At 38.9% G+C, this 26,315-nt stretch overlaps 1 protein-coding gene across 1 annotated transcript in view; it reads left to right on the top strand.

The window, feature by feature from the left end:
- Sugct (succinyl-CoA:glutarate-CoA transferase) overlaps positions 1–26,315 on the top strand; it is a 704,072-nt gene that overhangs the window by 105,311 nt on the left and 572,446 nt on the right. The window contains exon 8 of the mRNA XM_057787829.1: positions 203–346. Coding sequence (XP_057643812.1) covers positions 203–346 — 144 coding nt within the window. The remainder of the gene's footprint in view (positions 1–202; positions 347–26,315) is intronic.

Here is a 26,315-nt window from a genome sequence, read left to right as displayed (position 1 = left end):
AAATATACATTTACTATAAATACATTCCTGTTAGCTGATATCCTTAATGCTAATTTTTTAGATTTAGTCATGTATATGTGTCTGCTCATGTATAGATACACATACTTCACATTTATTTCTTTTACTTACCCAAAGAATGTCTGGGAAATATAATATGAGTCAATATTTAATTTCTGTTTTTCCTATTCAATCCTCAAATCAGAATGGAGAGCCTGTTCGCCCAGGAGTGGCCATGACTGACCTTGCCACTGGCCTGTTTGCCTATGGAGCCATTATGGCTGGCCTCATACAACGTTACAGAACTGGAAAGGGGCTGTTCATTGATTGTAATCTACTGTCATCTCAGGTACCAATCCAAATGACATTTTAATTTATATAACAATATATTTGGGTTATACCTTTTTAGATAGAATCCTATGATTACATGCCATTAAAATTAAAAAAGAAAACAACCTCCATAAACTGCATTGTTTTGATATATTTACTTTCATTTGAAATAATTTAAATATGAAATCGTTAAAAAATTATGGCAGTTCTTTTTTACAATTCCAACACTGTTGTTGAGTTAGAATTCCTGAGTCTTCTTGTCCTAGAATGCTTCCAGTACTCCTTGTGAGATCACAGTGCAGACGCCTCTATGTCATTATCACATGAGCGCCATAACTTCCTTTGATGCCATTTCTTCACCTTTTATGTGCCATGGACTCTCTTGTGAGTCTGGTGAAATATATGGACCTTTCCTTGGGATCATATTTTTAAGTTCATAAGATGAAGTAATTGGATTCCAAAAGAACTAAGTTATATGGAAATACATTTATCTCAATATAAAAATCATTTTTGGGTGATCATAATATTTGGCTTTTACTAACATATTAAAATTTATGGAAATTGAACTATTCTAGGTAAGTGCTCTGCTCCTATGCTGTTTTCCAAGCCCTCTTTTTATTCTTCATTTTTGAGATGGTCTTACTAAATTGACAGACCTTGAACTCAAAACATAAGCCCGGGGAGACTTTGAACTGGACATTTTTCTGCTTTAGCCTCTGGTGATATAATAGTGATTGCAACACCATTAATATTTTGATGTAATGTTAAGAAGAAATGATATTTCAAGAAATATGCAATAGATAATATGATATGAAATGAAAATGATATGAAAGGATGTATAAAATTATCAGTGATCAAGTCATAGATATTGCTAATACTCGGGTGGTTTCATTGCTTGTTTTCATAATTGTTTAGGTCAGAGGTTGATGCAAATAAAGATATCCTTTTGTACACCCATGCTATTTAACTCTTAGAACTCTCCCCCTAGACTTACCTCTCTGGCTTAGACAGTTAAAGTTACAGTGTGGCAAGCACAGGACTGGAGAAGAGGAAGGGTTAATTCACTTTTTGCATGACATTTTGCCTCCTTTACTGGATCAGACCCAGATGCTGTACCATATGTGGAAGTTGATTCTGAATAGATAATTTTTCAGGGATAGCAAAAAGAAAATACCTAATTTGTGCAAGGAGACATTTTACTGTGGGAAAATTACTTTCTAGACATAGAGATCTCAGTTGGGAGTTTCAGATTTAAGTGGCATACATGGGAAAATAGTAAACTTGGAACACTACATTGGATATTTTTTCTCTTAGGCAAAATTAAGGAGGTGTATAGAAATAAAAAAGTCAGTATGGTCGATGGTAAAATAGTGTGTATGAGCTCTTAACAGCAACATTGAATCACTGTCAGAATTTTTATGGTTTTATGAAAGGACAAAAGAACTTTCTTCAAATGAATTATCTTGCTTCTCCACAGAAAGCCATAGATGGTAGTTATAGGAAGGAGCTAAAAGTCTTTTCTTTGTCTGTGCTAATAGCTGTGATGAGCCTGAGGTAAGTTAAGCCACCAAATACAGCTTATATATCCACTAAATGTTGAAGACATAGGTGTGTGATATGTGTAATCTTACAGGGCTCTAGGCTTTGTAGGTCCTACTCTCTGTGTCTTGAAAGGCTTAACATTCCTGAACAGAAGATTTTATTTTTATTTTTCATTTTTCACTAAGCCTCCCAAATAATGTTGATATTCATAATTTTGTCTATACTAACTTTTTTACTTATACTCAATTATTAATGAATACATTAACTTTGGAAACTAATACAGCATAGTAGAGGTTAAAAAAAATCTTCTAGCACTGAATTGGTGACTCCCCATATAGAATATATTCTCACTTACAAGACTGATTCACAATGAGTAAATTTATGACCATATACATACAGATATTTATTAAAGTCATTTGTGTGTGTGTGTGTATTTTGACATGGTATCCATGTTGATTCTTGAGACGATAAGCTTCAATAGTCTAAGGAAAATTATTTTTTTGTGCTTTTCACAACATATTCTATGCTCAGCTTAATATTTGTCAAATATTATCAGTGATATTATACTTTGAAAGAGACATATCCTCCATAATCTCATATGTTTGAAAATTTAGTTCCAAGATGGTAGTTTTGGGAAGGGAATGGAACCTCTGGGGGAGTGGTGTGTGGAAAATTGCCAGAGGAAGTGTGCCTTTTGGGGATAGGACTGGAGGTTTTATAGCCTGTCCCCATTTCCTGTTCTCTGTCTGCTTCCTTATTGCTAACACAGTGTGACCTGCTAGACTCTGCTCCTGCCACCTTGCCTTCTCTTCCTGCTGTCACACCTCCTTTGCCTTTGTGGAGTGATCCCCTGAAACTGTTAGCCAGAATAAACATACTTCTTCCCTTAAATAGTGTCTTCTCAGGCATTTGGCTATGGTAATAAGAAAAGTAATCAACACATAAAACTGGTACTGAGAAGTGGGGCTTTTGTTTTTATAAACCTAATTTTGAAGGTTTTAGCTTTAGAACTGGCTTGCAGGATGAGTGTCTTAGTTTGGGTTTCTATTGCTGTGAAGACACCATGACCACAGCTACTCTTGTAAAGGAAACATTTAATTGGGGTGGCTCTCTTACAGTTCAGAGGTCCAGTCCGTTATCATCATTGTGGGGAGCATGAGAGCTTGTAGGCAAACATGATGTTGGAGAAGAAGCTGAGGTCCTACATCTTTCAGGCAACTGCAAGTCCACTGAAACACTGGAAGGTATCCTGAGCAGGGGAAATCTCAGAGCCCACCTCAACAGTTACACACTTGCTCAGACAAAGCCATACCCAATCCAACAAAGCCACATCACCTAGTAGAGAAGCTCCCTATGAGATCATGGGGACCAAATATACTCAAACTACCACAAGGAGTGTGGAAGAATTTGGAACTTGGGGCAAGGAAATCCTCAGAGTGCTGTGAGGAGAGCTTAATGGGATTTTCTGGTGGGGAATTCAGAAGATCAGAATGATTAGTGGTATGCAGACAGTGGAGGCCTGGACTACTAAGTGAGGTTTCAGAGGAAAACAAAGATTCTGTCTGGAACTGGGCTTGCTATAATTACATTTGGGCAAAGAAATGTGGCTGTATTTTGCCCATGGGGTGAGAGCGTGCGTGAGGCTAAATTGAAAAGCAATAGACTAATTTCCTTGGAAGGAGAAATTTCAAGGTAGCCTAGCCTTCAGTCTGTGAAGTGCCTACTTCTCACTGTTCTTAGTCAGACTGACATTGAGAGCCAAGGATGAAATACCTGCAGTTTAGCAAGGATGTTAACAAGTTTAAAAGGGTGCACAAGGAGCAGAACATTTAGAGGACAAAGCATTTATAGTTGTTAAAGAGTAGCCTCACTGTCTACAATAGGAAAAATGCCCTGAAGGCAAGATTCCAACCATCAAAGGCCCTAACTTGTAAAAATGCAAATTTATTTAAACGGAGAAAGCAGCTTGACTAAGAACACCACAGAATTTTTCTTTTCCTGGAAACAATTGCCTAAGAAAAGTGATATTGCAGATTCATCATCCAGGAAATTACAGCTGTGGTTCAAAACAGCCAGGTTACATCTGGGGCTCAGGTAGATCTTGGCAAAGTAGTCTAAATTGTACTGATATCGTTAGCATGAATGATGCAAGATTGAGTGATCACGAACCCTTACTCCAAAGTTACAGGGAGCTGCTGAGGCCAGGCAATGTGTGGCAGTGTTAGATCTTCTGTAAAGAGCTTGCATGAAGCTGAGATTTTATCAATCCCAGTTGCAGTGGAAGCCCCAGAATGTTCAAGATGCCAGGGCCATGGGACATCTGTCAAGGAAAGAGCCATATGTGGAATGAAGCCTGTGTAAGAGAGAGATTATGGGTGTTATACATAACGAGGCCAGCCAAACCCTCAGGAGAACAGAAGAATCCATCATGAGTCCATGATGCCTGATTTGGTGCTTCAGGATGAACTGTTTGCCCTGAAGGGTTTTGGTCTTCTTTTCCGCAGTCTTTTTCCTTGATATGTTTCCACTCCTCCCTCTTAGAATGGGAATGTGTATTCGGTGTCATTATAAATTGGAAGTATATACCTTGTTTAAGTATGTAGCTCAACCATAGTTAGGAGATTGTCTTTCAAAAGAGTATTTGGATTTTTAAAGTGTTGGGACTGTTATTGTCTATGGGAAATTTTGAAGTTGATTTAATCCATTTTGCACTGTTGAGTTAGCCATTGGCACAGAATGGGCTCAGAGTTCAAATGCGGTTTGAATGCAAAACGTCCCTCTTAGATTTTTGAATTTGAATGCTTGCTTCATGAGCTGGTGGCTCTGTTTGGGATAGTTATGGAGGCTTTAGGAGATAGAATTTTACCAGAGGAAGTGGGTCCCTAACAGCAGGTTTTATAGCTAGGCCCCACTTCTTTTTATTTGTTTCATGATTGCTAAGGCAATGTGACCCGCCTGACTCCTGCTCCTGATGCCTTCCTGGTGAGGCATGAGGGGCACACTTACTTAAGGTATAAGTTAAGGTTTAGAATATAGTTAGGGATTATGCTGGTCTAAAAGTTTGGTGGTAGTAGATCCTCTTCTCAGACGGCACTAAGCCCCAGGAAATTGGAGTAGGTTTCTAGGGGCAGGCATGGCTGAGAGAGCCTTAAATTCATTTGGACAACTGTTGGTTTTTACCAAAATGTGTCATTTATTGTATTGTTTTATTTACCCTTCTATCACGGTAATAAAACTTTATGAACAAAGCAACTTATAGAAGGAAGAGTTTATTTTAGGATTACAGTGCCAGAGGTTTCAAATGTATGATGGAGGAGTGAAAGTAGCTGGTGACAGATGGCTGGTCTTAACAACTAAAAACTCATATCCTCGAACCGCATACAGGAAACAGAAAGGGCTAACTCAAGAAGACATGAGGCTTGAAACCCCAAAGTGTGCCCCTAGTGACATTCTCCTCCACCAATGCCTCCCCAAAGAGCCACCAATGTGGGCCTAGCATTCAAATGCCCAAGACTTACGGTGGATTCTTTATTCAAATTACCACATGTACATTTATTGTGATCTTTTCTGTGCTGGTCACTGTTGTGATTCATAGGCTTAACAGCTAGGAAGAACTATTAATTGCTTTGCTCCTTTGGCAGTTTGCACTGTACTTTCTGGCACTGTGGAAGCTTCATTGCAGGAAGGAGACTTTCAGGTTAGATACAGCTTTAATCATCTGAGTCCTGTGCCTTAAGTGCGTGTCTCTTCTGCAATCGGTTGTTACCTTCAAGCTCTGAGAGGCAGCCAAGGACAACAACAGTAGCCTATGTTGTCTTCAGAGATAAATGGACCACCCTGGTCAAACACTTGAAAGGAAGTTTTTTTGTGGCTGGAGTAGTAGGGATTTTGTTAGTGTATGATTCTTGTGGGGACCTTTGTCAGCTCAAATGGCATAACTTTATTTATGTAAATATAATATATTATGTATAATGATATATATGTGTATGTGTGGTTTATACATACATGTACTCCTACACTTGAAAACATTATAATTTTAGGTAAATATGAAATAATGTGATTCCTTGAGCCTTTATCTAACAATCCTAATGTTATTTGTCCCTCTTCTCTCCTTTTCCTCCCGTGTTGACCTCTTACCTCCCTCTCCAGTGGGAGCCCCTGCCATTTTCTCTGTTTCTGTCTTCATGTCACTGACATCCTGCTGTTCTCCTCAAAATCCCCTCCCTACCATGGCCCATTTATATTTTCTTGGTTTCTACAGTTATATGTTCTATACTCACATCTGAAAATTTGGATCTAGGAACCACAGCTGAGAGAGAATATGCGGCATTTATCTTCCTGGGTTTTTCAATGTAAAGTTTCTAATATGTTTGAGAATTTCATACCTAAGTTTAGTATTTACATCATTTCTACCCCTCCTTCTTTCTTCCAAGTCCTTCTAATGCCCCCAACTTCCTCTCAGATTCATGATCCGTTCTTTTATAATCAAGGTTGCTTTATATACCCACCCACCCACACACCCACCCACACACCCACCCACCCACCCACACCCCCACACACCCACCCACCCACCCACCCACCTTACTGTGGTAATTTGAATAGGAATGGTTCCTATAGACTCATGTGTTTGAATGGTTAGCTCGTAGGGAATGGCACTATTAGAAGGTATGGCCTTGTTGGAGGAAATGTGTCACTGTGGGGACAGACTTTGAGGTCTTAGATGCTCAAACAATGCCCAGTGTGGCACTCAGTCTCTTTCTGTTGCCTGTGGATCAAGATGTAGAATGCTTAGGTACTCTCCAGCACCATGTCTGCCTGCATGCTGTCATGCTTCTTGCCATGACAAAATTGGACTAAACCTTTGAAACTGTAAGCCAGTTTTAGTTAAATGTTTTCCTTTATAAGAGTTGCTGTGGTCATGGTGTCTCTTCAGCAATAGATGCCCTAACTAAGACACTGACTAAGTTTGAATAGTGGTATATTTCTTTGTGCCTGTGTTGAGCAATGACTATTGGTATTGGATAACTGGTCAGGGGGTTTGTCCCTGAAGACAGTGAATTATCTTTCTCTTAGCAGCCACCGATTTTCTGTAGCTCTGCATAAAGAGGGAACCTTGTGAACTTTCCCCCATCCATGTTTGCATGTGAACTGGTGATGAAATTTATCCAAGTCACCATATGGTTGATGTTTTATGATTGTAGCATTTCTCTTATGTCTTGAAGACTCTATCTAGCTGCAGGTGTTCTGGTCCTTAGGCTCTTAAACTCTTCCTCTTCATCCATATTTTTTCCTGAACCCCAGGTGGAGGAATGGCATTCTAGATAATACCAATTGGGGATGGGCACCCCATGGTCACTTATTCTCTACATTTTGACCAGTTGCAAGTTTTTGTAACTCCTTAATGTGCTGACAAGAGAATCTTCTTTGATGAGGACTGAGAGCTACACTTATTTGTAGGTATAAAGGTAAATATTTAGAATAGAGTTAGAAATCATTTGGTTTAGAAAAATAGTAGCAATAGGTTTTTATCTAGGTTCTATGATATCTCTAGTCATGGGAATTTGCCTAGGTTTACAGTACCATTCATGAATTCCTTCATATTAAGCAGGCTTTAAGTTGAATTAGATAGCTGCTGGTCACCCCGAAAATATAAGCACCAGTGTTGCACCATTAGGGATATCTAGCCAGGCTGGTCATTGTGGTTCATAGGCTTCACAACTGGTTGGAATTATTGGATGTCTTTTTTCTTGTTCTAGTCATGACAAAAAATGGCTTCTATGTCTTGATAACAGTCCATCATTCAGGGATTTAAACCAGAACTCAAGCAGGCCAGGAATCTGGAGCAGGAATGAAACAGACCATGGAGGGGTGCTACTTACTGACTTGCTCTGAATGGCTTGTTCAACCTGCTTTCTTATAGAACCCCAAACTACCTGCCCATGGTAGTACAATCTACAGTGGTCCCTCTCACATTGATCAATAACCAAGAAAATGCCTCACAGAGTGGCCTATCAACCAATTTTATGGAGGCATTTTCTCAATTGATGTTCTTTCTTCTTAGATTACCTTAGTTTATGCTACGCTGACAAACAAACAAACAAACAAAAATTAAACAGCACATCTCTTTTGACAGCTTTGGTAGTACCTTCTGATTCTATGGAATCTAGTTCTCAGGGAGGAGGCTTCCAAGTCAGTACTGTCTTGATTCCCCCAAGTCCCCTGTCTGAAGTGCATGGTGTCTTTAACATTAGGGTCTCACCAAGTTTTGGGAAGCAACTGAGAGCAATGACAATAGGCTAAATTGTTTGGGAGTGTCTTGGATACTCCTCGACCAATAACTCAAAGAAAGGGTTTCAATGCCAGGTGTAAGAGTAGTGTTGTAAATGTTGTGACTTTCTGCAATGATCTCCTGCTGAGAAAGGAAGCTTCTTTGATTAAGGATAAGATCTACACTTACTTGTGGGCATAAAGACAAGTATTTAAAATGAAATATAGTTAGGAATTTATACTGGTGTGCTGGCCAGTTTTGTCAACTCAATACAAGCTATAGTCATTGGGAAGAAGGGCCCTTAATTGAAAAACTCCTTCCACACACAGATTGACCTTTGGGGCATTTTTTTTTTATTATTATTGATTGATGTAGAAGTAACATTGTATTCACAGTCCATGCCATACCAGGGCAGATGCTCCTGAGATGTAAAAAAAAAAAAAAAGGCATCTGAGCAAGTTGCGAGGAGCAAGCTAGTAGCAACATTTGTCTGTGGCTTTTGCTTCAGCTTCTGCCTCACAGTTCGTGCCTTGGATCCCTTTCCTTACTTCCCTGAGAAGTATAACTTGAGACTTGTAAGCTGAAATAAACTCCTTCACAGGTAGCTTTTGGTCATGGTGTTTTATCTCAGTGATATAAAGCTAGCTGAGACAACTGGCTTAGGAAAGTGACAGTAGTAGTTTCTAGTCCCCACCACAGTCCATGACCTTATTAATCATGGGGAGTTGGCTAGGTTCTACTATCGGGTATGGTTTACCTCTTGTTTAGTGTGCTTTAGGTCTTAATAGAGAACTGTTGTTTATCACCAAGATGTATGAGCAACTATTGCACTTTTAGGGATATCTTGCCATTCTGGTCACTATTGTGATTCATAGTAATCAATGTTGCATACAACTATTGATTGCTTTTCTCACATAGCAGCTTGCATATCACCTTCCAGTACTTTGAAAACTAATTCTTGGGTATGAGGCTTTTGGGTCAGATCCATCCTAAATGATCCCAATCCAAAGTGCACAGTGTCTTCAGCAAGAGAACTGCCTTCAACTTCTGGGAGGTAAACAAGGGAAACTCAATAACTTACATTGTTTTGTGAGTTTCTTGTACTCCCCTGACCAACAAAAGTGCTGAAGTGTCTGGTGCTGAAGTTTTGTTAATCTATGTCTCTTGAAGGCGTTTAACTCAAGTGGCATAACTTCATTTGAATTATCTATATCTCTATATAATTTTTAGTTCCATCCATTTACTTTCAAGTTTCATTTTTCCTTACATCTGAATAATATTCCATTGTGTGTATAAGCCATGTTTTTATTTTCCATTTACCAGATGAAGGTTATTTAGTTTTTGTTCATCTCATAGCTATTTTGGATAGGACAATGAGCACAGCTGAACATAGGATGTTAAGAGTAGGATGTTAAGCCTCAAAGTGATTTTAAATTGCATTTTCCGGATTGCTATGGCTGTTGAACACATTTCCAACGCATCTTAACCATTTCTATTTCTTCTGAGAATTCTCAGTTCATATCCATATCTCATTTTAATTGAGCCATCGATTTCCTCATTCTTTGTATTTTGACTGTTTTTGCATAGTGCAGATATCAATTCTGTATCAGATTTGTAACTGCCAAAGATTCTTTCTCATTCTGTGAGCTTCCTCTTGTCTGATTGTCTCCCTTGCCCCTAAGAAGTTTAGTTTTTGAGATTCCTTTTGTGAATTGTTGACCTTAAGTCCCGAATGAAAGGAGTCCCATTCAGAATGTTGTTTCCTGCACCAGTGTCTTATAAGGTGTTGCCATATTTTCTTCTAGTATTTTCAACATTTCACATTTCACATTTCACTTTGAGGTCTTTGATCCATCTGAAGTTGATTTTTGTGCAGTGTGTTAGATATGAGTATAGTTTAATAATTTTACACATGGACATTTAATTTTCCCAGCACCATTTGTTAATGATACTGTTATTCCTCACTCTATATCTTAGAAATTTTTGTCAAACATCAGATGGCTCTAATTACATGCATTTATTATTTAGCTTATCTGTTTTTTTTCCATTGAAGACCTTATTTGCTTATATCAGGAAAGTTTAGTGTTGGCTGACTATTGTAAAATTGGATTGAGGACCAAAAGTCAGAACTTGCTGAATGGGTTAAGCCATGCCTGCACTAGCTGTTAACTGTATTCACCCCATATGGGACTGGGTAAGAGATGCTTCCACAAAGAATTATATGTGATTATTTTAACTAAGGGGACTGTGAGTGTTGAGTAGATAATCCATAAATATTCACCGTATTGGCGTACATGGTTATTTAAAGATGAAATGCAATAAAAGGATATGAAAAAAGCATTGTAAATTGGAAAGTATTGTATTGATGGCTATCATTAGTTTTATTTTGTTGGTGTAATATATTTCAGAGGGTTAGATATATGCTGAGGTTTAAAAGTTACATACTAGCAAACACTATTATTATATCTATAACTTTTTACAATAGAGGAATATTGATTAGTTTTACTTTTTCTTTCAATTTTAAAAACACATATAGAGTCTAGAGTCTAAAACAAAACCACAAAATGATTATAATCTGCTTTATGTATATGAGAAATGTTATTTTAGACACTTTTCAAAGTAGCATGGTAGAAAACTTCTTCTGTTTATTTTTGTGTAAGTATTTGTTCACCCACTTTAGCACGTAGCACTTGTTTTTAGTTTCAGCTGCCTGGAAAATAATTTTTTTTCATACAGTGGCCAAAGCTTGATTTGATTGCATTATATAGGATGATGAATGACATTGAATGTCAGTCACTAGAAATGTGATTTTGAACTTTCGTAAAAGTGATCTACTGTACAATAGACAAATTAGGCTTGATTTGAATAGTAGCTAATTATTAACTCAGAGATGATTGCCTCAACCACAACAAAACCATTTAAGCAAGTTCACTGTGGAGACATAATGGTGCCCGGGATGTGGTTTGTAGTGGGCACCAAATATTTTGTACTTTCAAAGCTATAAACTTTTAACCCTTGTCATAAAATTCTTTTGATTTTCTTTTAGTCTTAATATGATTTAGAGTTGTTCACTCAAGATTGTCTAATGTCAGCATCTAAATACTGTGTCCTTAGATGATATTGGTAAAGAGCAAGGAAGTGGGTGTGGATGTGGTTCCAATTACTCTGCTGTTCTGACTCTTCTGTTGTGGCTTTCAGAAATATCTTTTGTAAGTTTAATATCCTTCCTGTACGTAATTGTATCCAGGCTGCCTTAATTATTCTATAGTGAGTTAGTGTTTTAGTTCCACAGTTATTTTCACAGATAGAGCATTTAGTCACTTTTAATGCCACAGTCTTTCCCTATATTTGAATGTTGCTCATATTGCATGTACATAAACATGTTAGGATTTATAAAAGCTTGACTTGTTGTGCACAATTTTGTCAGTAAACTTTCAGAATCACAAGCAAGTATACTCATCTGAAATTTATCATTTTTTTCTGTAAGATATATTGTGTTTGTAATATTCATTTACTTTTTAAAGTTTAATTTTATTGAAGTACATATAAAATCCACTTAAATGTCAACTTAATCATTCTGATATATTTATAAAGCTACAAATCCACCATTATAAGTCAAGATTTGAAATGAATATTCATACAGTGACCTCTGGTTTTTTATGAGGCCAGAGCAGACTTGCTTTGATTGGGGAGGAATCTACACCTGGGCAGATGCAGAAGAATTCAGGGCTCATTTTAACATTTGTTACCCTAGGAACTTGACATTTATGAAATTTTTTTCTACAAAATATTCAAAAATATATTGTGTAATTTTATTGCTATAAAGATGAATACAGTTCATTATTTTGTTTGCTGGTATTACATTGTTATTTTTGTTTTTTATAATTTTAAAGAAAGAAATTATAATTAAATATTTTTATGCCCCATAGAGTACTGTGACTATTAGACACTATGTCTATTGTACCTAATCAGATTGTTCTGGAAGAAGCATGGTAAGAAAGATCTGTAAATAAGGAAAAGATAAACTTGTGCATTTAGGAAGGAACTGGAGCTAAATACCAAAATTATGTTGAGGTGCAGGTAGGGGATTGACAGGTACAGGAGCATATAATCTATGGTGAAGGAAGTTGAGACAATGTTGTAGGAAAAGAAAAAGTAGTAACATGAGAAAGTTCAAAAGTTCTCAAATAGTGATTTGGAATTTTTATATCTCTTTTAAGAGGCCTAGTGCATTCTTGCTTTAAAGACCCCATCAATCCTTGCATATCTGTTGTCGGTTTTTGCAATTAAATTAAGATTATTTTTAAAAATTTTATATCTATTTACTGTATTTACATACTTTCCCCTTCTTCCCCTCCTCTCCAATGCCACCATATCTTCAACCTCCATTTCATCTCAAATTCACAGTCTTTTTTTCTTTAATTATCATTGTTACACACACACACACACATTAACACACAACCTGCTGACTCCATTTAGTGTTACTCATATGATATGTTTTAAGCACTGACCACATGATATTGGATAAATAATTAGGGGGCACATCCCTGGAGGAATATTAATTTTCCTTTAATTATGGTTCCTCTTTTACATATCTATGTTGGCGTGTCAATTTATATTTTCATTATTCAGGCTTTTTTTCTTAAAGAAAGAATATTGTTGAGAGTTCAAGGATACAGCCTCCTTGTTATATATAGAAGACATATAGAAGACATTATTTTGCAGCAGACTTCATGATCTTCTGTATCTTAAAAGTTTTCTGCCTTTCTCTGAGTCTTAGGTGTGGAAGTTATGTTATAGATTTATCAGTTAAGTCTGGGCACCCCACAGTCAATTCTTCCCTGTATTTTGATCAGTTACTTTCTGTAACTGTCTCCTTCAGTTGAAAAAAAAAAGCTTCTTTGATGCAGGTTGAGATCTGTACTCATCTGTGACTATAAGGATACGTTTTTGAATGCAGTTAGGAGTCATACATTTTAGGAAAGTGGCAGTAGTAGATTCGCCTCTAAAATCTAGGACCTCACTAGTTGTGAGAAGTTGGGGATATTTTTAGGATCAGGCATGATTACCTTCCTGTAGAGTGACCCTAACTTTAATTAGAGAGCTGTTGTTTACCACCAAGATGTAAGTGTCACTCTTGTACTTTTAGAGATATATTGCCATCAGTGTGGCTATGGGAGAAGGCCAGTTCAGGCACCCTCTCCTCTGCTGCCCATGGACCTAGCGGGAGAAATCTCCTTGGACACCTGGGAACCTCTCTAGAGCCAAGTCTCTTGCCAACCCTATAATGGCTCCCTTAGTTAATATATCTTGTTCCCTGCTCCCATATCCATCCTTCCTCCATCTCAACCATCCCATTCCCCCAAGCTCTCCCCAATCCTCCCCTTCTCCCTTCTCTCTCCCCGTCTCCCCTTCCCCCCCCAACCCCACCCCCATGCTCTCAACTTTAGCCCGGCGATCTTGTCTACTTCCAATATCCAGGAGGATAAATATATGTTTTTCTTTGGGTTCACCTTCTTATTTAGCTTCTCTAGAATCACGAACTATAGGCTCAATGTCCTTTGTTTATGGCTAGAATCCACTTATGAGTGAGTACATACATATTCCTCGTTTTGGGTCTGGGTTATCTCACTCAGTAAAGTGTTTTCTATTTCCATCCATTTGCATGCAAAATTCAAGATATCATTGTTTTTTTACCGCTGAGTAGAACTCTAAAGTGTATATGTGCCACACCTTGTTTATCCATTCTTCTATTGAGGGGCACCTAGGTTGTTTCTAGGTTCTGGCTATTACAAATAGTGCTGTTATGAACATAGTTGAACAAATGCTTTTGTAGTATGATTGGGCATCTCTTGGGTATATTGCATATCACCATAGAACCTTCATCTGGCCATGGGTGGAGATAGACAGAGACCCACACTGAAGCACTAGACTGAGCTCCCAAGGCCCAGATGAAGAGCAGAAGGAGGGAGAACATGAGCAAGGAAGTCAGGACCGCGAGGGGTGTGTCCACCCACGGAGATGGTGGGACTGATCTAATGGGAACTCACCAAGGCCAGCTGGACTGGGTCTGAACGAGCAAGTGATCAAACCAGACTCTCTGAATGTGGCTGACAATGAGGGCAGACTGAGAAACCAATGATAATGACAACGGGTTTTAATTCTACTGCATGCACTGGCTTTTTGGGAGCCTAGTCTGTTTGGATGCACACCTTCCTAGACCTGGATGGAGTGGGGGGGGGCTTGGACTTCCCACAGGGCAGGGCACCCTGACTTCTCTTAGGACTGGAGAGCGAGGGGGAGGGGGAGTGGGGAGAGTGGGAGGGAAATGGGAGGATGGGAGGAGGTGGAAAATTTAATAAATAAATAAAAAGTTAAAAAAAAGAAATATATTGCCATGATAGTCATTGTTGTGGTTCATAGATATAGCCGTTGATAAAACTACTGATTGCTTTTTGCTTGGCAGCTTGCATTACCTTTCAGTACCATTGAAGCTAGTTCTCAGGAAAAAGGCTTTTGAGTAAGACCCAGTTCAATTCTTTGAAGTCGTGTGTCTCAAGTTCTTGGTGTCTCCAACAATATGGACTTACCTTCAATTTGTAGGAGTTAACCAAGGGCAGCAATAATAGTCTGCATTGTTCTCATAGTCTCTTGGACTCCTCTGACCAACAAGTCAATGAGATTTTTCATGCTTATTGCTGGGGTTTTTCTTATGTAGTCATTGACTTGCGGGAGGATCATTAAACTATATGTACATATATGCAAATATAGTTATATATTATTTTAATTTTTGGTAGATATAACATAGTATGAATTCCCTATAGATTTTCTAAACATCCACAGTGTTTTTCTCTTCTTTTTTCTTCTCTTTCTGTGTTGTCTTATGTCCTCCCTTCCAATTAAATCCACCCAACCCTGCATAGTTCACTGAAGAAGAAACAAAATTTCTAAGTAATATTTTAAAAATCTTTCATATCCTTAGCAAACATGGAAATGCAAATTAAGACAACTTTGATATTTATTTTATCCAGTTGTTTCCAGGTTCTGCCTATTAGACATAATGTTGCTATGAACATAGTTGAACAGATGTCCTTGTAGTATGATTGATCAACATTTGCGTATACGCCCAAGAGTAATATTGCTGGGTCCTGAGGTAGGTTTATTCCCAATTTTCTGAGAAACTGCCACACTGATTTCCAGAGTGGTTGTAGAAGTTTGCATTTCCACCAGCAATGGAGGAGTGTTCCCCTTACTCCACATCCTCTACAGCATAAGCAAGTTGTCATTGGTGTTTTTGACCTTACCCATTCTCATTACGGCATTTTCACATGCAGTTGTCAGTGAACTTTGTTTTAGTTCATTCCCCTCATCCACTTTCTTTACTGTTTTCTTCTATTTGCTAGTTTTGGATTTAAATTACTATTCTTTTCCTAATGTATTCATATATAATTCTAGGGCTATGGATCTGAGACACATATACAAACTGTAGGCTGAAGCATGATAAATAAAAACTCAGAGACAGAAATTGGGGTTCAATCTGAAGATTTGAAAAGCAAAGCAACCAGACACTGGCTCTTACCTTAACCTCAGTCCAAAAACAGCAATCCTGCCTCCAAGAATCTCAGAATGAGATTGTGACTGAGAGCTGTCTCCTCCTGTTTTATAATCCTCTCTAGGGCTGATATTAAAGGCATGCACCTCTGGGGTTAAAGGCATGTACTGTCCAGTTTCTGTGGCAACTAGTGTGGCTACTCGGATTCGAGGGGTGTGTTACCATTGCCTGATCTGTAAGACTGACCAGTGGGGCTCTTTTACTCTCTGATCTTCAGGCAAACTTCATTTATTAAAATATAAATGAGCCGGGCGGTGGTGGTGCATGCCGTTAATCCCAGCACTAGGGAGGCAGAGGCAGGAGGATCTCTGTGAGTTCGAGACCAGCCTGATCTGCTAGAGCTAGTTCCAAGACAGGCTCCAAAGCTACAAAGAAACCATGTCTTGAAAAAACAAAAACAAAGAAAAAATAAATAAAATACAAATGAAATGCCACTACAGTATGCATGTTCAGATACAAATTTTTCCCTAAGAAGCAATTATCTCACAGTAATTTCAAATAGCCTTTGTGACTTCTCCTTTGGTCTAGTGGTTTTTAAAACATGTAGTATTTCTTTTATTCATTACTGAATTTCCCAAATAGTCTAATATTATTAACTACTCATTTTATCCATTGTATTTGGAAGGTATTCGCTGGATGATTTAAATGACTTAAGCTTATTTATTTATTTATTTATTTATTTATTTAGTTTTGCCTAGTAAATGATATATGCTGTAGGGTACTCTTAGAACAATTGGGAAGAGGTATAGTTTTCTCCACATTTTACACCTTGTTGGCTTGGGTGTTATGCTGACATCTTTTAGGCTTTATTGGTTTATATGGCACCACTGTGTTCAGCACATGAAGGTACTATCAAATTATTTTTGAAACTGCGTTCAGTTTTGTAAACACAACAGTTGTTTATGAGTTTTCCCATTTCTCCATATATTTGATAACACTAGATTTTCTCTTCCATCTTTAGTCATTTCAAAATGCTTCTTCAGAAGACTTAGTCCTCTCTTAGTGCCCTCTACATTCCCCTTAGATACAGCTTATCATGGAAACAGGCTCTACTTGGTGTACTTCTCCTCTATCACTTCAGCAAGCCACAGACTTCTTACACTTCTCCACAATCACCAGAGAACACAAGGTCTTCATTTTGTGTTCTTGGAGAAAATGATTGTGTGTGTGTGTGTGTGTGTGTGTGTGTGTGTGTAAGGGCATATTGCCACAATGAGCGCTGCCAGAGGACAACTGTTAGAAGCAGATCTTCTCTTTCCACTAGGTCCTGGGGATAGAATTCAGTTTGTCAGGTTTGGTGGCGAGTGTCATTACAACCATGCCCCCCCATCTCTCTCTCTCTCTTTCTCTCTCTCTCTCCTTACTGTGTTGAGAGGTTGTAGAATGGTACTGAAGGATGAACTTATCCTCAACACCTGTGAATAGGTCTCCTTTCATGGTAAAGATTCATTACAGTTTTAATTATATTGAAAATGAGACGTTATTGAAGATCATTATGATGGGCTTTGACATGAAGAAGATGGAAGGATTTGTCAGTAGCTTGGGGTGTCTGACAGAGGTAACAAGATACTGGGATGGATTTTGAAATAGAGCCATGCTTTCAGCCTTCAGAAGTTGGAAGATGTGAGTAAACAGTTTCACTTGAGATCTTCTGCAAGGAACCAGCCTTATCAATACCCAAACTTTAGTTCACTGAGAACGTCTGTGAGTTCTGCCCTTCAGAATTGTAAGAAAATAAATTTAGGTTGTGTTAAGCCACCATGTTTGGGGCAATTTATTACAGCAGCAATAAGAAGTGAGTTTATTGCTTAGCACTAACTGCCCCTTAGCAGCAGAAGGCTTTATACGCCAGTGTTTAGAGTTAATTTTAAAGGACTAATGTTCTCTTCAGATAAATGTCTACACCAATTCTAATGCTTTAATTGCTGCTTAATATGTAGAATGATGATTCTAATTCATGTTTAAAAGTGTGGTATTCACTTTTAATTTCAGCAATTTTGTATTTTTTTTCCTTTTTATTTATTTTTTATTCTTTTTTAATTAAAATTTCCACCTGCTCCCCGTTTCCCATTTCCCTCCCCTCCTCCCAAATATTGCCCCCTCCCCCCACTCCCCTCCCCTTATCCCCACTCTTCTTCTCCTCCCCCCACACCATTCCCCCTCCCTCTCGATACTGAAGAGCAGTCCAAATTCTCTGCCCTGCGGGAAGACGAAGGTCTTCTATCTACGTCCAGGAAGGTGAGCGTCTAAACAGGCTAAGCTCCCACAAAGCCAGTTCATGTATTAGGATCGAAGCCTAGTGCCATTGTCCTTGGCTTCTCATCTGCCTTCATTGTCCGCCATGCTCAGAGAGTCCAGAATCAACCCATGCTTATTCAGTCCCAGACCAGCTGGCCTTGGTGGGCTCCCAATAGATCAGTTCCACTGTCACAGTGGGTGGGTGCATCCCTCGTGGTCCTGATTTCCTTGCTCATCTTCTCCCTCCTTCTGCTCCTCATTTGGACCTTAAGAGCTCAGACCGTTGCTCCAAATTGAGACTCTGTCTCTACCTCGATCCATCGCCAGATGAAGGTTCTAAGGTGATATGCAAGATATTCATCAGTATAGGATAGGGTCATTTCAGGTTCCCTCTCCTTAGTTGCCCAAGGTACCAGCTGGGAACATATTCCTGGACACCTGCGTACCCCTCAAGAGTCAAGTCTCTTGCCAACCCTAAGATGGCTCCCTTAGATAGGATATATACTTCGCTGCTCCCGTATCCTCCCTTCCTATATCCCAACCATCCCAGTCCCCCGAGCTCCTCCCATCCTCCCCTTCTCATGTTTCTCATCCTATTTCCCCTTTGCCCCATGCCATCTCACCTGCAAGTTCCCAGTTTTTGCCCGGCAATCTTGTCTACTTCCCCTCTCCATGCGGATAACTATATGATTTTCTTTGGGTTCACTTTCTTATTTAACTTCTCTAGGATCACAAATTATATGCTTAATGTCTTTTATTTATGGCTAGAAACCGATTATGAGTGAGTACATCCCATGTTCCTCTTTTTGGGTCTGGGATACCTCACTCAGGATAGTGTTTTCTATTTCCATCCATTTGCACGCAAAATTCGAAAAGTCATTGTTTTTTACTGCTGAGTAGTACTCTAATATGTATATATTCCACAATTTCTTCATCCATTCCTCCATTGAAGGGCATCTAGGTTGTTTCCAGGTTTTGGCTATTACAAACAATGCTGCTATGAACATAGTTGAACAGATACTTTTGTCATTTGATGGGGTATCTCTTGGGTATATTCCCAATAGTGGTATTACTGGATCATGGGGTAGGTTGATCCCAAATTTCCTGAGAAATCGCCACACTGATTTCCAAAGTGGTTGCGCAAGTTTGCATTCCCACAAGCAATGAATGAGTGTGCCTCTTTCTCCACAACCTCGCCAGCAAAGGCTATCATTGGTGTTTTTGATTTTAGCCATTCTGACAGGTGTAAGATGGTATCTCAAAGTTGTTTTAATTTGCATTTCCCTTATTGCTAAGGAGGTTGAGCATGACCTTAAGTGTCTTTTGGCCATTTGAATTTCTTCTGTTGAGAATTCTCTGTTCAGATCAGTGCCCCATTTTTTTATTGGGTTCATTAGCATTTTAAAGTCTAGTTTCTTGAGTTCTTTATATATTTTGGAGATCAGACCTTTGTCTGTTGCAGGGTTGGTGAAAATCTTCTCCCAGTCAGTGGGTTGCCTTTTTGTCTTAGTGACAGTGTCCTTTGCTTTACAGAAGCTACTCAGTTTCAGGAGGTCCCATTTATTCAATGTTGTCCTTAATGTCTGTGCTGCTGGGGATAAACGTAGGAAGTGATCTCCTGTACCCATATGTTGTAGAGTACTTCCCACTTTTTCTTCTATCAGGTTCAGTGTGTTCAGACTAATATTGAGGTCTTTAATCCATTTGGACTTGAGTTTTGTGCATGGTGATAGATATGGATCTATTTTCATTCTTCTACATGTTGACAACCAGTTTTGCCAGCACCATTTGTTGAAGATGCTCTCTTTTTTCCATTGAATACTTTTAGCTCCTTTATCAAAAATTAGGTGTTCATAAGTTTGTGGGTTAAAATCAGGGTCTTCTACTCGGTTCCATTGATCGACTTCTCTGTTTTTATGCCAATACCAAGCTGTTTTCAATACTGAGGCTCTGTAATAGAGTTTGAGGTCAGGGATGGTAATGCCTCCAGACGATCCTTTATTATATAAGATTGTTTTGGCTATCCTGGGTTTTTTGTTTCTCCATATAAAGTTGATTATTGTCCTCTCAAGATCTGTGAAGAACTTTGATGGGATTTTAATGGGGATTGCATTGAATCTATAAATTGCCCTTGGTAGAATTGCCATTTTTACTATGTTGATCCTCCCAATCCAAGAGCAAGGGAGATCCTTCCATTTTCTGGTATCCTCCTCAATTTCTTTCATCATTGACTTAAAGTTCTTGTCAAACAGATCCTTTACTTCCTTGGTTAGAGTTACCCCAAGATATTTTATGCTGTTTGTGGCTATCGTGAAGGGTGATGCTTCTCTGATTTCCATCTCTGCTTCCTTATCCTTTGTGTATAGGAGGGCAACTGATTTTTTGGAATTGATCTTGTATCCTGCAACGCTACTAAAGGTGTTTATCAGCTGAAGGAGTTCTTTGCTGGAGTTTTTGGGGTTGCTTATGTACACTATCATATCGTCTGCAAATAATGAAAGTTTAACTTCTTCCTTTCCAATTTGAATCCCTTTGATCCCCTTATGTTGTCTTATTGCTACTGCTAGAATTTCAAGCACTATATTAAAGAGGTATGGAGAGAGTGGACAACCTTGTCGTGTTCCTGATTTTAGTGGAATAGCTTTGAGTTTCTCTCCATTTAATTTGATGTTAGCTGACGGCTTGCTATAAATAGCTTTTATTATATTTAGGAACGACCCTTGTATTCCTAATCTCTCTAAGACCTTTATCATAAAGGGATGTTGAATTTTGTCAAATGCTTTTTCAGCATCTAATGAAATGATCATATGGTTTTTTTCTTTCAGATTATTTATATGATGGATTACATTGATAGATTTTCGTATGTTGAACCAGCCCTGCATCTCTGGAATGAAGCCTACTTGATCATAATGGATAATTTTTCTAATGTGTTCTTGGATTCGGTTTGCCAGTATTTTATTGAGTATTTTTGCGTCGATGTTCATGAGTGAGATTGGCCTGTAGTTCTCTTTCTTGGTTGTGTCTTTGTGTGGTTTTGGTATTAGAGTAACTTCAGCTTCATAAAAGGAATTTGGCAATGACTTCTCTGTTTCAATATTGTGAAATACATTAAGGAGTATAGGTATTAGGTCTTCTTGGAAGTTCTGGTAGAATTCTGCATTAAAGCCGTCTGGACCTGGGCTTTTTTTGGTGGGGAGGTTTTTTTATAACAACTTCTAATTCTTCGCGACTAACAGGTCTATTTAGATTGTTCACCTGGTCCTGGTTTAACTTTGGTATATGGTACTTATCTAAAAAAGTGTCCATTTCTTTTACATTTTCCAATTTTGTGGCATACAGGTTTTTGTAGAGATCTAATGATTCTCTGAATTTCCTCTGTGTCTGTGGTTATGTCTCCCTTTTCGTTTCTGATTTTGTTAATTTGCGTATTCTCTCTCCGCCGTTTGATTAGTTTGGATAGGGGTTTATCAATCTTATTGATTTTCTCCAAGAACCAGCTTTTTGTTTCATTGATTCTTTGGATTGTTTTCTGTGTTTCTATTTTGTTGATTTCAGCCCTCAGTTTGATTATTTCCAGTCTTCTACTTCTCCTAGGTGAGTCTGCTTCTTTTCTTTCTAAAGCTTTAAGGTGGGCTATTAAGTCTCCGATGTGTGCTTTCTCCGTTTTCTTTAAGTGGGCACTTAATGCTATGAACTTTCCTCTTAGCACTGCTTTCATAGTGTCCCATAGGTTTGAGTATGTTGAGTCTTCGTTCTCATTGAATTCAAGAAAGACTTTAATTTCTTTCTTTATTTCTTCCTTGATCCAGGTGTGGTTCAGTAGTTGACTGTCCAGTTTCCATGAGTTCATAGGCTTTTTGGGGATAGCATTGTTGTTGAATTCTAACTTTAATCCATGGTGATCTGATAAGACACAGGTGGTTACTGATATTTTTTTGTAACTGTGTAAGTTTGCTTTGTTACCGAGTATGTGGTCTATTTTCGAGAAGGTTCCATGAGCTGCAGAGAAGAAGGTATATTCTTTCTTATTTGAGTGGAATGTTCTATAGATGTCTGTTAAGTCCATTTGATTCATTACCTCCCTTAATCCTCTTATTTCTCTGTTAGGTTTCTGTCTGATTGACCTGTCCATTGGTGAGAGAGGAGTGTTGAAATCTCCTACTATTAGTGTGTGTGGTTTGATGACTGCCTTGAGTTTTAGTAACGTTTCTTTTACGTAAGTGGGTGCTTTTATATTAGGGGCATATATATTCAGGATTGAGACTTCATCCTGGTGAATTGTTCCTGTTATGAGTAAATAATGTCCATCTCCATCTCTTTTGATTGATTTTAGTTTGAAGTCAACTTTCTTAGAAATTAGTATGGCCACACCTGCTTGTTTCTTAGGTTCGTTTGCTTGATAAACCTTTTCCCAGCCCTTTACTCTGAGTAGATGTCTGTCTTTGTGGTTGAGGTGTGTTTCTTGTAAGCAGCAGAATGTTGGATCCTGTTTTCGTATCCAATCTCTTAGCCTGTGCCTCTTTATAGGTGAGTTGAGTCCATTGATATTAAGTGATATTAATGACCAGTGGTTGTTAACTCCGGTCATTTTTCCTTTCTTTCTTTCTTTCTTTTGGTAGTAGAGTTTGTGTGTTTCCCTTCTTCAAGTTGTGCTGGTGAAGGGTCATTAGATGTCTGAGTTATTGTGGGCATTGTTGGACTCCTTGGTTTGTGATTTTCCTTCAATTACTTTCTGAAGGGTTGGATTTGTGGCTACGTATTGTTTAAATTTGTTTTTATCCTGGAAAATTTTGTTTTCTCCATTTATAGTGAACGAAAGCTTGGCTGGGTATAGTAGTCTGGGCTTGCATCCATGGTCTCGTAGTTTCTGCAGTATATCTATCCAGGACCTTCTGGCTTTCATGGTTTCCATAGAGAAATCAGGTGTAAGTCTGATAGGTTTACCTTTATAGGTAACTTGACCTTTTTCCTTTGCAGCTCTTAATATTCTTTCTTTGTTCTGTATGTTTTGTGTTTTGATTATTATATGACGAGGAGATGTTTTTTTTTTTGATCCAGTCGATTTGGTGTTCTGTATGCTTCTTGGACCTTCAAAGGAATATCTTTCTTAAGGTTGGGAAAGTTTTCTTCTATAATTTTATTAAATATATTTTCTGGACCATTGAGCTGTAGTTCTTCTCCTTCTTCTATCCCTATTATTCTTAGGTTTGGTCTTTTTATTGTGTCCCATATTTCCTGAATGTTTTGTGATGAGAATTTGTTGGTTATGCTGTTTTCTTTGATGAGAGTGTTTATTTTCTCTATGGTATCTTCAGTGTCTGAGATTCTTTCTTCTATCTCTTGTAATCTGTTGGTGGTACTTGTCTCTGTAGTTCCTGTTCGTTTATTCAAATTTTCCATCTCCATCCTTCCCTCGGTTTGTGTTTTCTTTATTACTTCCACTTCATTCTTCAAGTCTTGAACCGTTTCCCTTACCTGTTTGATTACTTTTTCTTGTTTCTCTTGGTTTTCTTGGGTATCTTTGAGAGATTTATTCATTTCCTCTACCTTTTTGTTTGTAATCTCTAATTGGTTGTGGCAGTTTTTCACCTCCTGTTTAAGGTCCTCTATTATTTTCATAAAATTCACTTTTGAGTCGAATTCTTCTAATTCTTCTGGATTAGGGTGTACACTTCTCATTTCGGGATTCCTGGCTCCTGGTGATGTCACGTTGCCTTTCAAGTTGTTGGGGGAATTCTTGCATTGGCGCCTGCCCATCTTTTCCTTCAAATGGAGCCAGGAGAGGCCTGATGTCTTGGACCAGTCTTTGCTGTGACTAACTCTCTAGGTGTATCTCCTCAGTGTAGGGGCAGGAACCGTTCCCTTCCAGATGAACTCCTCAACACCAAAACATGGATGCGTGGTATTCCAAAGACCCGCGTAAAGAAGGCCGAATGCAAGGGGTCGGGCGGGGTCGAGTAGAACACAGGCGACACTGCAGTACAAGCTGGAGGTGCCTGCGCTCCCTTTCGGGGGTTGCTGAGGCCTGCCCACTAGACAGGCACTCACTGCTCTGGTTGGGTAGCCTTAGTGTAGGGGCGTTTGTGCTCTCTACCGGGACCGTCCGCCCCAGGATAGTATACACTCACCCGTCCCGATGAAACTTCTCGGCACCTACACAGGAACTCCTGGATGCCCCAATGAGCCAGGGACTAAGGGAAGTAGGGCGCAGGCAGAGCAGGTCCAGGAGATCACAGCAGAGACTGCAGCCCCAGCAGCGGGGGCCCGCTTTCCCTGGTGGGGACCTTGAGGCCTGCCCTCTAGTCAGGCCCTCACTGCTCTGGGTTGGTAGCCTTAGTGAAAGGGCAGGAAACTGTTCCACGGTAAAGGACCTTGCAGACAAGGCAGGCTTGGGGGTGGGGGTGGGGGCGCGTGTGTAGGAAAGAAAGCCTTGCAGCAGGAGCTGGGGGGGGGGGCGTTTGTGCTCTCTACCGGGACAGTCCACCCCAGGATAGCACACACTCACCCATCCAGATGGGACTTCTCAGCACCTATGCAGGGATTCCTGGTAGCCCCAATGAGCCAGGGACCAAGGGAAATAGGGGGCAGGGAGAGCAGGTCCAGGAGATGACCAGCAATTTTGTATTTTAAATGGATTTTAATAGGCCTAGTAGAAGAGAAAATCATTTGGACATTTGCCAGTAATTTCAGGGTAGTTTAAGAACCTGTATATTTAGCCGGGCGATGGTGGCACATGCCTTTAATCCCAGCACTCGGGAGGCAGAGGCAGGAGGATCTCTGTGAGTTCGAGACCAGCCTGGTCTACAGAGCTAGTTCCAGGACAGGCTCCAAAGCCACAGAGAAACCCTGTCTCGAAAAACCAAACCATAATAATAATAATAAAAAAAAGAACCTGTATATTTGGTTCTGAATTTCTAAGAACAATGTATTTTCTTGGAATGATAATTTAGTTTTAGTTTAATCTATTATTCTTAAAAGTGAACCACATTAAGAGTATAGATGAGGATCCAGATATATTTCAAAGTTTTCTTTTAAGTAATCTGTAGCACACTGTTTCCTCACCTGAGACTGACCATCTCACCTACCACCATGCCCACAGCCAGGCCTTGTTGACTCACCCTAACATCTACCCCATCTAGAACCTGCTGGGCCTTGTGAAGGGACTGCTCCTGTGGAAGAATACACGTAGGTTCTCCAAGACTTGGGGTGCCTGCAGGATAACCCAGAGGAATCTCAGTGATGATGGTGTACCAGAAACTGAAGTGAACATTTTCTAGTAAAGCTTATAGGACAAAAGGTTTACTATGTGACACACCAAGGCCCCCAGTGCCACCAGGATGAGCAAAGGGGTGTTGGAGAGGCGGGAAAGAAGGAGAAGGAAAGTGATTTTTTTGTTGTTATTTTTGTTTTTTTGTTTTGTTTTGTTTGTTTCCTTGCTTGGTTAGTGTGCTTTGTTTTCTTAAGTAAGGGGGTGCTGCCGTGGTGAGGGGAGGATATAGGGGAACTAGAAGGTGAGCAGAATTGGGCTGCACTCAAAGAATCAATAAAGAAGGTAAACTGAAAAAATTATATATATATATAAATCAGCAGTCACAACATAAAGGGTTATTTGGAATCATGTAAATCATGGCATCTATTCTGAAATGATGACTCGCTGTTCAGCAAATAGGCCTCTAATTCTTTTATATATCTTTTATATATCTCCAGAAGTCAAGCCAGGCCACCACTGTAAAATGAGTTCATTCCCCATTTGCCTTCTGTTTAATTTATAGACCACATCTGAAATTTATACTGCATTGACTAAAAACAGACTTTAAAAACTCTGACTTTAGATTCTAGCCCAGCGTATTCAGATGTAACCGAGTAGCACAGCACTTACCTAATTTCCATGAGGCTGTAGATTTGAGTCACAGCGTGGCAATAACATTATCAAACAAAAAAACTACACGAATCCAAACATTCCAATAAAACAACTATTCAAAACTAGTTTATTAGTTCCTGGAACATGACAGATTACCCACAGGTATAGTATGATAGAATTTTCTAAGAATTTTAACTTAAATTTTAATTTAATTCCAGAGAATTAAAAATTAAATTTAAAATAAATAAAATAATTAAAGTTAAGTAATAGCTATTAGAAGAGGTAATGATGGACAAAGGTCTCTAATTTAATAGCAAAGACAACTGGAAACTTACAGAGCAGTATTTAGAAAGGTAGAAACTTGGTTGGAGTCACAGTCTCAGAGGAACACAGGCATGGGATCTAAACAGTACTCTTATCATGGGAAGGACCATAGTGGTGGTGGTAAGGCCCCATTGAAATGGACC

Source organism: Chionomys nivalis, chromosome 13, assembly GCF_950005125.1.
Source record: "Chionomys nivalis chromosome 13, mChiNiv1.1, whole genome shotgun sequence".
Classification (NCBI taxonomy): Eukaryota; Metazoa; Chordata; class Mammalia; order Rodentia; family Cricetidae; genus Chionomys; species Chionomys nivalis.
This window is presented reverse-complemented; position numbering and strand designations above follow the sequence as displayed.